This window comes from Barbatula barbatula (genome assembly GCF_947034865.1).
Source record: "Barbatula barbatula genome assembly, chromosome: 24".
Classification (NCBI taxonomy): Eukaryota; Metazoa; Chordata; class Actinopteri; order Cypriniformes; family Nemacheilidae; genus Barbatula; species Barbatula barbatula.
The window spans coordinates 10,127,808-10,141,227 of record NC_136787.1 but is presented as its reverse complement, the minus strand read 5'-3'; the positions used below and the strand labels follow the sequence as shown (position 1 = coordinate 10,141,227).

Genomic DNA, 13,420 nt, shown 5'->3' with positions numbered 1-13,420 from the left:
CATTTGCATGTTTACAGTTGCTTTTATCTTTCCAAACACTATGTAGATTTTGCTTTTTTTACAGACTATAATGAACTAGTGACCTACATTTTGTTTTGTTACTTGTCACAAAACAATAGAGACACTGATGACAAAAGCCAGAAATTTGTAACATCACCAGTTCAAACAAGCAGTAAAGAACCTATTCAAAACAACAACTGCACAAAAACACTATCAAACCATTAAACACGGTTTTCAGTGTGCTACATGAGACATCTGAAAGGCTGTGACCCTCTACAAAATGAGCCTGTTTGTTTCTAATAACTTGGATTTTAGCATCTGTGTCGCATGAGCGTGTTTGTTTGAAGGACGTTTCCTGTCAGCAGGATTATTTTCGCTCAGTGCCTCTTCTGGGCCAATTAACAGGGATTCAAAATATCTTCTGGTGCTTAGATCCTGTCTATGTATATCATTCTCATCGTTGTGCGTGTGTGTGTGCGAATAAGTCCAGGAGGAGCCTCTACTCTTTGCCTGTCATTAGCCAGCCCAAGCGCTAAGCTTGATGTCAAGGATCTCCAGCCACGTCTGTTCTCTGACCTTGTCTAGAGTCACCTAGCAACCCAAGACCTCCACAACCTCCTCCTTCTGCTCTCAGAGTGTGAACGGCAGAGATAAACTGCTGATTTGAGATGAAATTAAGACCAAGAGCAAACAATGGCATAGCTAACTGACTCAATAGCAAGTCTCCCAGACAACAAAAAGCCATGTTCCACTAATTTTAAAAGTAAAATTAAAAAGCTTTAAAATAAAATTAAAAAAAGATTCTGTGCACCCTCATGTCATTCGAAATCAGAATATGACTCTTTTTTTTAGGCACATAAGATAAGATATTTTGAGAAATGCATCAGTGGTTTTGGGTCCATGCAGTAGTCAAGGGGTCAATCTTGGTTACAAACATTCTTCAAAATATCTTCCTTGGTGTTCTGCAGAAGACACAAAGTCAGTCATGTTTGAAATTACATTTTGGGGTAAACTGACCCTTTAACTAGGCTATACAGGGAGAGAGCTATTAAAGCTATGCGCATTTTATAATTGTATTACTTAAAATGTATCTTTAAGGATTAAAATAGCATGCGTAAAATGTTCTTGTGACAATATTTTTTATGGATTAAAAAATGTAACTTTACACCCTTGTTGTTAAGTATTTAATATTCATTTAGTATTATGAAAATAAGTTCCCGCCTCCACTCAATCACATGAGCTCAGTCAATTCAATAGTGGCAAGATGGCACTGTTGAGCTTTTGGGATGCTAGAGTCGTCAGAGTAATTTCCAATTGTATAAAACTGTTGGGAAAAGGAGGATTTTTGGCCAGTAAATATGACTGTTTTTAAGATAAAAAATAATAGGGTAATATATAAGCGACATGACAAAAAACCAAAACAACTTGATAGTGTTATACGACTGGAATTAGGCCGCGGACTCTGGCATCACAAAAGCTCACCGGCGCCATCTTGTGCAACTAGCTCATTGATGTGTGTTGCAGAAGCAGACAAATTAAGTCATATGATGTCACAAGTCACACCACACAAGAATACAGCAATTACCAACAATTTCCATTCTGGGTGAATCATCACTGTAACTGCAGGTTGCTTGTAACAAGTAACAAGTTGCCTTTAAATAAACTACTCACTTATATAACAGGAGAGCAATATATTTAAACAGATGGTTTTAACTAAAGTGATGTATGCTCAACTGACGCATTCCACTGAAGCAGCATGAGCAGCATGAGGTTAAATGTTGCAAAACGGTGACACAGGAGCACTGTGATTTCAATGACTCTTCAACTGTTTGCTATCCTCACATCTTAGCGACCTTGGCACCAAAAGTACAACCTCTCCAGAAACAGCTTGGAGCCGTAACCCTAAGCTATCATCAACCCCCAGGCCTGTCAAATCTTTCGGGAATATTTGGAGATATTTAGAGCAGCAGAATTAGTGAGCTACAAACTGATTTCAGGTCAGTCTCTTCAATGGCGCTACTGTTAGACTGAAAACATTACGAATATAAGACATTACTAAGGAAAATACATAAATACAATTGTTATGGTATTATTGTGTTTACAAATAAAAATACATAATCATGATGAGACCTTGCATTGGCTCTGCTTTTGATGAACTCATTATGAGTTTTATGTTGATTAAAAGAAAAAAGTAAATAAATTTGCCTTAATAATCCCAGAAAATGTGCAAACATTAAGAAGAGCATGGATTTACATTGGACCCAAACACAGTGATGGACTTCGTCATCTAATTTTAGCCACTGTTGTGGAGCTGTTGTTCTCTGTTGCATCTTTGTGTCTCTGTGTGTGTGCATCTTTAGTGTTTCTGTGAGCATGTACTGTATGTGTGAGTGTGTGAGCGGTGGCCCTCCACTGGGATCTGTCATATCATATTGTCATCCTAGCAAAGGCCGATCTCATATCTCCAGAGACACATGCTGCTCCGATCTCAACTGCAATGGGGAAAAACAGGGGGGTTTAGAACAATCTCCTGTCCCCCCCACAAACACAATCTCCCCTGGGAAGGGTCAGAGAAAACACAACACTTTGCAGTACAGAGTACAGAGGCACATCTGCTTTTTAGGGAAGTGATATACATAAGGGGCACTTAGAAGAGAAAAAGAGAGGGAGGGAGTCATTTTTACCAGTGTGATCTACATTTCATTGCATCTTTTAGCTAGCAACAAAATATTACATTTGTCTAACTAATTTGTCTTGACATGTAGGGTTTAATGAGTTTGATACTTACGTTGACTCACATATTCAAGAACCCAGACAAAATAATGAAATGTGTGCAGAACACTAACGAAATTTCAGAATTTGGCGCCAACCCTAAAGGATCCTAATATTTCTGCTTTTTAAATTCCGGTATAGCATAAACCTACAGTATATATTTAAGAATCCAAACTGTAGGTCTTAATAGATTTTACAGTAAATAAATTGATAAAATACTACTGTTAGACAACAAAAGCAATTTTAAGGCAGTGTAATTTTATCTGCAGTGTAGAGAATGGATGGATGAATTTGCTGTTTAATGCAGCATTGCAATATATATAATTGTGTGAAACAAAGCATCACACACCTGACTGAAATAATTCTCACAGAAAATTGTCCCTTTTTTAGTTGACATATACGGCCAATAAGATTGTTATCGCAATACCATGACAAAGCATATAGCAGCCTCACCTGTGAGCTTGAGCAGAGAACAAATCCACCTGTTTTCTGAGGCCTTTGTCCACTGCAAATGATAAGTACAACTTGATACAACTGAGGCACTTGGATTGATTCACATTTGGCAATAGTATTTTTATTTTTAAAAGTATAAACCTGGGATAGAAGTGAAGAAACCTTTCATGCTCTGCACATCACAGTTAACCAGGATACACACTCTTTAGAACTTTTACCCGTCATGCCCAAACATTTAAAATGTTGACCCTCGAAAAGGATGTGTTAATTGATAGCATTTTTTGTGTTATTTAATTTTAACACATTATGTGTCATTTTAACAAATTCTGTGTAATTTTGTGTAGATCGTGTGTTAAATAAATGAAAGGTACAATATAAGGAGTTCAAAGTAACACAAAATGTTTTGTCCTTAGACACACAGATACAGTATGTTCAGTTAACGGTAGAAGTTATTTTTAACACAACCTTTTTAGAGTGTTTTTCTTTAAACTGGAAAAAGGGAGTAGGCTAATATTTAGTTGTATTTGTCAGTAATTGCATTGAACTTTGCTTTTTCCCCACTGATAACACATACATCTGGGAGACGTCTTTCTGATGTCTGCATCTACGTCTGCAAGGCGTATTGTCTATCCGTCTCTCAGACGTCTGTTGTCAGATAACATGTGGACATCCAGAAAAATAGAAAAATGAAAATCAGGCATCAAAAATGTTGTTACATATTTTTTAACCATTTAGATGTAACCTGAGGTCTGATTTGTTTTACAATGTATGATTTCCTGCACTCTATTATTATGCTCTGGTTAACACGCAAGTCTAATACAATTGCTCTTTGCAGTTGCAAATTTCATCACCAGTTTTTGTTATGAACTTTGGGATATTCTCAGCTACATCCCCTTTAATCTCAAAGAGCCTGAAATTATTCATCTTCTAAACTAAATCATACATTATATAAGATAATTAAAGTTGCAACTTCACTAACAGCACACAACCTCTTACAAAAAAATCTAAAATGTACCATAGTATTAATATGGTGATATTGAAGTGGTGCCATGTTAGAACCAAGGAATTGAATTACCATGAAGTACAAAATACCAAAGTGCCATGGTATTATGAACTAAAACCATCATGTTACCAAAGTAAATTTTTTAGGAGGCATCAGGAAAGTGACCTCATCTTTCTGACATACACACACTCATACATAGGTCTTGACTTGCTTAGTAATTCTGCCCTTTTCGGTTTGTTGTATGTCACTGGATCGTAATGGGAGTATATTACAATAGCTTAAGGTACAACTCTTCTCTGAAGGGTAGCTGTGAGGTCCACTTGCTCTTTGATACAGAGAAAGAACCCACCCCTTGAGCACCGCTGTGAAGAAATGCTGACATTTGGGTCTACTGTCACATTACACGTACTGCAGAGATTTACTTTTTTGCAGATTCTAGGTTGAGACAGAATCTAGTCCAAAATAGTATATAGCCCCTGGCAGCAGCTTATTAATCAAATAAAGCTAGCAGGGCATGAACGGCTCTAGAGTCGATTTAAAAGTGCGGTTACATATAAAGCCACGAGGAAGCAAAAGTTAAAGTTCTTTATGGTTCGCAAATCTCCCCCTACCAAGCATCGATTGACTCCCAAAGCCTTTAAGAAAACTGTAGGGCCATAGATTGTTTTGGGCTTTGGAGACCTCAAACATGCGTCCACTTCCGTGCTGCAAGATGTGACAGTAACTTCTGTTTGACCATGAACATTTTATCTGCAAGAAAAGATGCCAAAGACCTTTTTTGTTGCTTAACCTTGAATATGCGTTTTATTTAGCTAAATCTCAGTGGCTGAAGTTTCACATGTCAGTCCTATAAAACATCACCATTTTAAGCCCTAACAGATGATAGCTGTCCTCTTGGAAGATCACAAATGAAGTAATGTGTAGCCTACCACATACTCACATCATGCCCTTTTTTTCAGGGGGGGAGCCCTTTATGTTTAGTCATGGCAATTGTCATGTTATTTCAAACTCTGGTGCATTTATAGTTAAATAGTAATGTTGTACGGTTTTTGGCAAGGTAGTTCTAAATCACAGAATGTCAGGGAATATTACTCCATTCCAAAATAGATAAATCAGACTTCAAACTGCCTTTAAACCAAAAGGGGTTGTGACTTCACATACCAGAGGGTAGAAAGTCATGCATGGAAATCAGACACTTTGCCTGACATAGTCACTTCATTTGGATTTTGCGGGGTAGCCAGCCGAACAGCTTTCTGTATAACTTCTTTCTTTTACTTTTCGCTTTAAACAGTGGATGATTCTGGGGGTTAGATTCGATCTGAGGCTGACACTGAAACGGCGGCATAATCTGATATCGAGCTTGTGTCTGAGACAAATTCTGAGACTGAATTTGATAGATAATCTGAGACTGAGCCTGAGATTTAATCTCTGGCATAATATGACACTGGCTATGGGATGGAATCTCAGATTTGCTATGAGAAATTATGTGAGATTGAGACTGACTGTGAGAAAAAGTGTGAGGCTGACTCTGAATCTGAGACTGAGTTTGAATCTGAGAAATAATCTGAGCCTGAGATTTAATCTCTGGCATAATATGACACTGGCTATGGGATGGAATCTCAGATTTACTATGAGAAATAACGTGAGATTGAGACTGACTGTGAGAAAAAGTGTGAGGCTGACTCTGAATCTGAGACTGAGTTTGAATCTGAGAGATAATCTGAGGCTGACTCTGACTCTCAGATTGCGTTTGGCTCAAAATGTTGATACTGAGTTGATGTAATCTGTGGCTTTGAATGAGTGTGGTGAGTAAAGACAGAGATTCTTCGTATCCCTCTTCTCTTCTCCTCTCTGGGGATTGAGGGCACAGGCTCTGCAATAAATCCTTGAATCGTCTTTCCTGTTGACGGAAATCGTACTCCACACTAGAAAAAACACAGCATCAGAATAGTGGGTGTGAGGTAGAAAGAGCAAAGGTATCTTTTTTTAAGTAGTATATTGTGTCATTGGTGGTTGTCACCTGTAGACGGCACATGCAGTTTTCTGACAAGTGGGACAGTCACTTAGGTCTTGGCCAGTACGGAAACATCTCCGACTACAAGGGGAGCAACAGGGAAAGGACATAAATGTAAACATTATTTTTAATTTAATTTAATTTAATTTAATTTAATTTAATTTAATTTAATTTAATTTAATTTAATTTAATTTAATTTAATTTAATTTAATTTAATTTAATTTAATTTAATTTAATTTAATTTAATTTAATTTAATTTACTCTTTGGCTTTCGTGTTGCGTACACTAGCATTTACAATTCACCAAAAGCATCCGTTACCGGCCCCCGTTTTACATTATCCCAAAGAGACTTTACATTCGCAATATGTATTATTTATACCTAAAAACATTAAGAGCATTTACTGTAACGTTGACATTGGTCATGTTTTGCTTGTGAAAGCTCACGTAAAAGATTACAACACAATGAAATCCCATGTCGTACCAGTATACATTTCTCACATAAAAAAGCCATCATTTCAAATCAATTAACATATCATAGATAGTAACACTTCTTATTTTCTACTTTAAAACTCAGAAATTGCAAACTGGGGATAGCCCAAATTTTTGTGCTGTTTACATTAATTTAATTTGTTAAACATTAATCTAACTTGTTTTTTAACAAGATGACCATGCATGAGAAGCCAGTACGTTTGACAGTTTGAAGAAGTCACATCACATCTTATGATACCACACCTTTAATCTAGAAACAGAATGGATTTATGTGTTTTCAATTAAATTTGTGTTTACTTTATTCTCTTAACATATAAGTCTACTGAATTATAGTCTACTGACTTTAATTTAGGCATACTAATTTTATTTTTGTAATTTATTTGACTTGGACCTAATCTTGCCCTCTACTAACTCATACAGTCCCTATGCATGCAGTCAGTGTCCTGCTAAAAACTGCTCATTTACAGGAGTTATTGACCTGCCCTTTCAGAAAAAACAACATCTACAGAAAATTAAATCATGAATGCCTTTTTTCACAGCAACCCCACTCTGGATATTTCTTACAATTACCTCTAACACATCTTGTCCTCCATTCGCACTTGTCTATTATTGGCTAATCTTAGAATGTCTCTCACCCTTTGCTAAGCGCGTGGCTCATCTCCAAGTCCTGAATGACGTTGAGCAGAGTTGTGATTCTCTCCTTGTTGGCCTGCAGATTCGCCTCCACTGTCTCTAATCTTTGCTTATGGTCCCGTGGTCTGCTGCAGTGAGGCGATGCGGGCAGCAACCAGACAGCAGAAGGAGGGTGGTCGTGCGTTAGGGAACACCGTTCATTTGGGACAGACTCAATAGCCTGTGAGATGGAACTGAAATGAAACTCCATCTGTGGTTCGGCATTCTTAAGACATTCTACATTGTGTATGTGCTGCATAGGCGCATGTCCGAGGGACAAATTTCGTGGCAAAGTGTCTGAGGGTGATGGAAGTGGGTGTCGATTAATGGCTGCATTTGGGCCGTTGTCACTGTCCTCCATTACAAGTTTAAAAACTGGAGCTGGTGGAGGTGCGGATGAAGGCTTTGGAGGTGCGTTTTGTGCTCTCTGGGTCATAGAAGGGGGTGGTTTGTTTGGAGGCCTAAGCGGTTGTTTGTGTTGCGAGGCATTGATTGTTTGATGGTCTGGTTCTATTGTTTTTGAATCCCCTTGAGTCCTTGACTCTACGTCCCTTAAAAACTTAAATCCAGTCTCAGCGTTTGTGTCATCTGGAGGAAAATCCCTAGCGGATGTAATGGCCAGTAATGAGGACCCAAGAGTGCCATTAATCAGCGGATTCAGGACAGAACGTCTGAGAAATTCGGGCTCTGTCTGCATGCACGGTGTATTTGAATGAACAAGTAAAGAGCACGAGGCTGTTTTAACCCCAGGGCTCGTTCGGGAACGTTCTTTGGTGTGCGACTGCATCTCCACCTCAGTCTGAGTGGCTGTTAATGCATTTGAGAGGTTTTGATGGTCGATTGTTTGCGTTTTAAGTGGAGCCTGGTGATGGGCTGACGTATTTGGGTCATGTAAAAACAATTGAGTGTCATTCTGGCTTTTTGACTCAGGGTGAGGATATGACAGCGTGCCTTTATTCAAGGTTATACCCCGCAGGGATGCGCCGCTGGTGTTTTTTCTGTAAGTGCTGGCATGAGAAGATGTGTGGGAAGGGTGCTTGTGTGTGTTCGTGTGCGAAGACGCGTTTTGAGATGGATTTGTGTCGGCCCGCATTGACGCGGGACAACACGAGTGTACTTTGCTGTGAGGCCCTGAATGTGTATGTGTGTGATTTACCAATGGAACTTGTGAATGTAATTCAGGAGGAGAGGCGGCCGAGGATTCTTCGTCTGTGTCAGTACAGATTTGCGTTACATTTTGAGGCTTAATGCTCGTGTGCGAGGACATCAATGGTTTAGAGTGTGAGTCGGATTTGAAGTGTAACCCGTTTGGGAATTGATTCTGTTTCGGTACATTTGAAGCAGTGGAGGATATGATACCTTTATTTGCACAACTCTGCAATGTAGTTTGATGGTTAAGGTTTGAATGTAAATGAAAAGATGCGGAGGATTTAGTATGCGATTTGGAATCTGTGCTTATCTGATTTGACTGTGATGTATCGGAGCATTTAAGAAGTGTGCTAGTATTTTCTAAACTTTGTTGTTTCTGGTTTTGCAATGCGCACGTGGTCGTTGTGGCTTTCGGGTTGGTTTGAGGGAACATTTGATAGTTTACTGAGGTTTGAAAAGGTTTGATGTGAGTCTTATTCTGTGGTTTGTGTGTGCTCTGAGATTCAGACTGTGAGGGTGCCGGCTGGTTTTCTTGGCTTAACTGTTTCTCATTAAGGTTTGACTGTTTAGTTGATCTGACATGTGCGTTCACATGGGGTATGCTGGTTCTTGTCACTTCTGTACTTGTCCCGTATTTCTCAGTGTGGCCATCTTTGGGCATGTGGGTAGGGTGCGGAGTCACTGGGGGTCGGGGTGGGCATGTTTGGGGATGTGCAGAAGGTTTCTGATTGTTCAGGTTCAAGGGTGGGTTTACCACCCTTGATGGAGTTTTGTCCTCTCTCATACTAACAGCGAGTGTGTGTATCTGTGGAACTGATGTCTGACCGGTGTGATTACTGTGTGTGTCAGCACAAGATTCCCATTTGACCGTATGATGATTAGTAAGGTTTGATGCTTCACTCTGCTGAGCAGGCAGCAGAGATAAGGGCCTGTTCTCGTTTATGTTCACGTTGAGGTAGGAATGAAGGTTAGGGGTTATGGGACGATGGTCCAACCGTGCAGTACTCCGATCAATTTGGCTTTCACTTTGCATGTAAGAATGGAACTGCGATCCCAAAGAACCAACTGAAGTTGGTGGGGTAATTGTCTTTGTTTGGCTGTAAACAGCAGGAGGTACTGGATTCTGCCTTCCTCCACAAGTGCTGCAGATGGTCATGGAGCATAAGGTTAACATTTCCTTTTGACAGCGAGGAGGTTTCTGTCCCGTAGCTGGCTCCTCCCCTTCGGTGACATCCCTACTGATCCCTCCCATTACTTCAGAGTCAACCACGCTCCCATTGGTAAAGTGACAATTCCACTTGGATTTTACTTTGCTGGTAGCTACGCCCCTCACCACAGGACTGGATTTAATTTGTCCGTTTGTATGCAAAGAAATATCACTTTCCAGTCCTTCAAAAGTGACGCCCTTTTTTATCTTGTTCTCCAAACTCTTTCTTTTATTAATGATGCTTTTTGTTTTGTCTTTTACAACATCCTCGTTCATCACAGCCTCATTTGGCATGTGGCCATTAGGTGGCATGATTGTGTCCGTTTGTTTGGCATCCAGATGCGACTGATTGTTTTGTATCGCAGGTGACGTCTGCACCCCAATATTACAATGATGAGACAGTGTCAGAGCCGCCATACTGCTGGTCCCATTGGTTACTTTCCTCCAACCACGTGTCCCCACCAGCGCAGGCTCTCCAAGAACTGGCACAGGGGTAGTGTAGTCAGCTGCCCTTCTACCCATTTCAAGTATATCTGGCTCAGGCACAACTGAGTAGAAATCAATGCATTTGACAACTATAATGCACCTAAGGGGCAAGAAGAAGATAACTGTTAAAAGTCCATTGATTGATAAAATGTCATGAAAAACGAAGACGAAAGGCATTAAAATCCCTTGTTATTTACGTTTGTAATCCATATAATTTATGGTTGGGTAGATCTTTCTTAAATAACAATGACCGCTTAAAGGAACAACACAGGGTTTCTAGGAGGATCTATTGACGGACATGCAATATAATATATATGCCTGACTTCTATCCCTCTTTTTATACTTAAATTTCACAGACCAACAGACATATTTTATGTAAAAAATAAGATATCGCTCTTTCTACAGTCTTTCTAATGCCTGCATGATCTCTTCCCTGCATCAACATGAGAAGATACGCCAACATATTTTTGTACTCTGGTGGCCACTGTCGTGTTTGGCCTGAGAGAAATGTTTAAAAATGGAGTTGTCTATCTTTGCAAATTAGCTCTTCATACATACCCATCGAAATGAAGGGAGACATGCAAATTTAGTATATTTCAATAAAAATAAACTTTTGAAACAGATATTACTTTCATTGTATAAAGAATAAAATCTATTTAATTATATCAGTATACCAGTAATTCATGATGACATACACCGCACACGAATGGCTCACTTTTAAGAGAATGACCCATATACAAAAATTGCTACCATCTGCTACCGCATGCAGAGAGAAGTACAGTATATCAAGACATGTTGAAAGAGCAGACTTGCAAAAGCTGGGGTACAAAAACTCTTGCAGTGCTTCAATAATGGCAGTGCTGTTTCAGAACGCATTGCCTGATAATAAAAAACCCAAAAGACCTTCCTACCTCAACTAGATGAGTCCAATTTTGCTGAAAAGATAGATAGAGAGAGGGAGAGAGAGAACAAAGTGAAATTCAAAGAACAGGGTGAAATCAAATAGAGGTAAATATAGTGTTTGTCTGAGTGTGTGTGTGTGTGTGAGAGAGAGAGACATCAGTACGATTGTGCCGATTCAATCACATATGATCTATTATACATATAAGTTTTGACATACAAAGAGAATATGTGGTCTCTTTGCTTCGAGTTTAACCTTGTCAACACAGGTGTGTGTATGTGTGCGGGTGACTAATTAAATATTTCACACACTGCTAAACGTTTTGTTCTAGTCTGACATGACTCTCTCTCTCCTTTCCGCTGATACACCTGGACCCCTGCCAGCCCGGCTATCTCTCTCTCCGCCTCTCTCTCTCTCTCGCTCTCTCTCTCATTCAACCCACCTTGGGCATCTTGATCATTTCTGCAATCTTGTGACAAAGACAGTGTTAATCAACGAATGACAATAGATTTTCTAATGAATCACTGTTTCAAAAACCTGTTTGTGGGTGGGTGATTTTTTGCCTACATTGTTGTAAGTGTCCCACAAGGATAGTAATCCCTGAGGATCAGCCAGTGGTTCCCATTAGAAAAACAATCAAGTAAAAATTTTTGCTTACATACAATGTAAAAGCTTTCTGTGAATGCCAAGTACAGAAATATGAAATACAGAACTTATTACAAGGTCCCTATCATTAAACAAAAGTCAATGTGTGGGTGTCACACATAAAGAAATATGATGTGAAGAATCAATTTGACATGAAGTCTTTGAAGTCCCACAATGAACATTGTTACTGTACTGTGATCAGTAAAATTAAATAAACCTTTCATCTCATTTCAATGAACAACACAAGCTCCCTCAGCCTTCAACGTGATTTCACATCATCTTTTTGTTCAGTCTCTCTCTTGATGATCAGTTGTGGATGAACTGACCTCTCTGGGTGGCACCACATGTGACAACATGACAACAGCCCAAACTCACTCACGAAGAATGCTCCTAGTTTATGGAGTATACGAAAAACTATTTCCATTAGATTTTACTAACATTTTTATGGCTAAATACACAAATTAGAGAGAAACGTTAATGATGAGGAGGGTTTGATAAAGAAACAATACAGTTGAACATGCATCCCCCGAATGAGCAACACAGCTTGATGGATCAAAACACACGCATTAACTGCTAGGCCAGAGCTCAGAGATTTGTTATTAATAGATACATGATGAAATGAGATGAAAACATAAACAATCAGCAACCTACCCTCACTTACATCTGAAGACCCAAACTCCAGATCTTCTCGACATGTTGCAGGTGTTTATCTGAAGGTTTCAGTATCCAGAAATCCATTTGTCCAGTATTGTGGGGACAGCAAGGAGTCTCTATAAGATTACTCAAATCTGCAGTTGAGATTGTATTCAAACACAGCACCTGCCTTTACCGTCACTTCTCCAGCTCTCCGCAGACAGTAATTATGGTCCCTCACATGCTGATTGGATGCCGTTCCGCCGCGTCTCGCTCCTCTCTGGAGGCGTCTGCTTTTGATTTGTTTTGATTTGCTCTCACCTTCGATTGCTGAGGCAGCAAGTACAAAGATGCATTGATCAGTGTCCTCAGCTTTGCGCACTCTCTCTCTCTCTCCTTCTCTTTCTCCAATGTACACACACACTGTCACTCTTTCTCTCTCAACCTCTCTGCCTCACCCTCTCTCACATATGTATATCCAGTGCTGGGTCAGTGGCATCCTAAATTCAGCTGAAATTAGGCAGGGTGGGAAGAGAGAGAGAGAGAGAGAGAGAGAGAGAGAGAGAGAGAGAGAGAGAGAGAGAGAGAGAGAGAGAGAGAGAGAGAGAGAGAGAGAGAGAGAGAGAGAGAGAGAGAGAGAGAGAGAGAGAGAGAGAGAGAGAGAGAGAGAGAGAGAGAGAGAGAGAGAGAGATTCTGCATGCCAAGGGGCTGTGTGAAAATTACTGACATTTTACAAAAACATATTGAGGTATAAGGGATATTTGATTCTATACATAAATATTTTTTTGCTTGAAAAGATAACTATATAATTTACATTTGAAAGTGAAAGAAAAAGAATATATGTATCATGTAGAGGGACTTTTGATCACTGTAACTCATATTTATGTTTATGGTCAGTTTTGAGTTCAGATACAGTTGTAAATAAGATTATGTATGATCAGTAGGGGTGTGCATGCATTATCATGAGTTATTAGGAATGCAAATATATGATTTTA

At 39.4% G+C, this 13,420-nt stretch overlaps 1 protein-coding gene across 6 annotated transcripts; it reads right to left on the bottom strand.

Moving 5' to 3' along the window:
* Positions 1-5,011: 5,011 nt before the first annotated feature.
* Positions 5,012-12,915, bottom strand: LOC306889333 (uncharacterized protein). 6 transcript variants are annotated; one of them, XM_079448142.1, is made up of 6 exons: positions 12,621-12,910; positions 12,443-12,501; positions 11,157-11,180; positions 7,367-10,345; positions 6,249-6,323; positions 5,012-6,153 (listed from the first exon to the last, which is right to left on the bottom strand). In XM_079448142.1, the coding sequence occupies exons 4-6, from the start codon at positions 10,279-10,281 to the stop codon at positions 5,439-5,441; spliced, it is 3,705 nt and encodes a 1,234-aa protein (XP_079304268.1). In that variant the 5' UTR covers positions 10,282-10,345; positions 11,157-11,180; positions 12,443-12,501; positions 12,621-12,910; the 3' UTR covers positions 5,012-5,438. The 6 variants fall into 6 exon arrangements, with proteins under 6 accessions (XP_079304268.1, XP_079304265.1, XP_079304266.1 ...); XM_079448139.1 differs by having other exon boundaries at positions 12,443-12,915; XM_079448140.1 differs by having other exon boundaries at positions 12,453-12,900.
* Between the last annotated feature and the right edge of the window lie 505 nt (positions 12,916-13,420).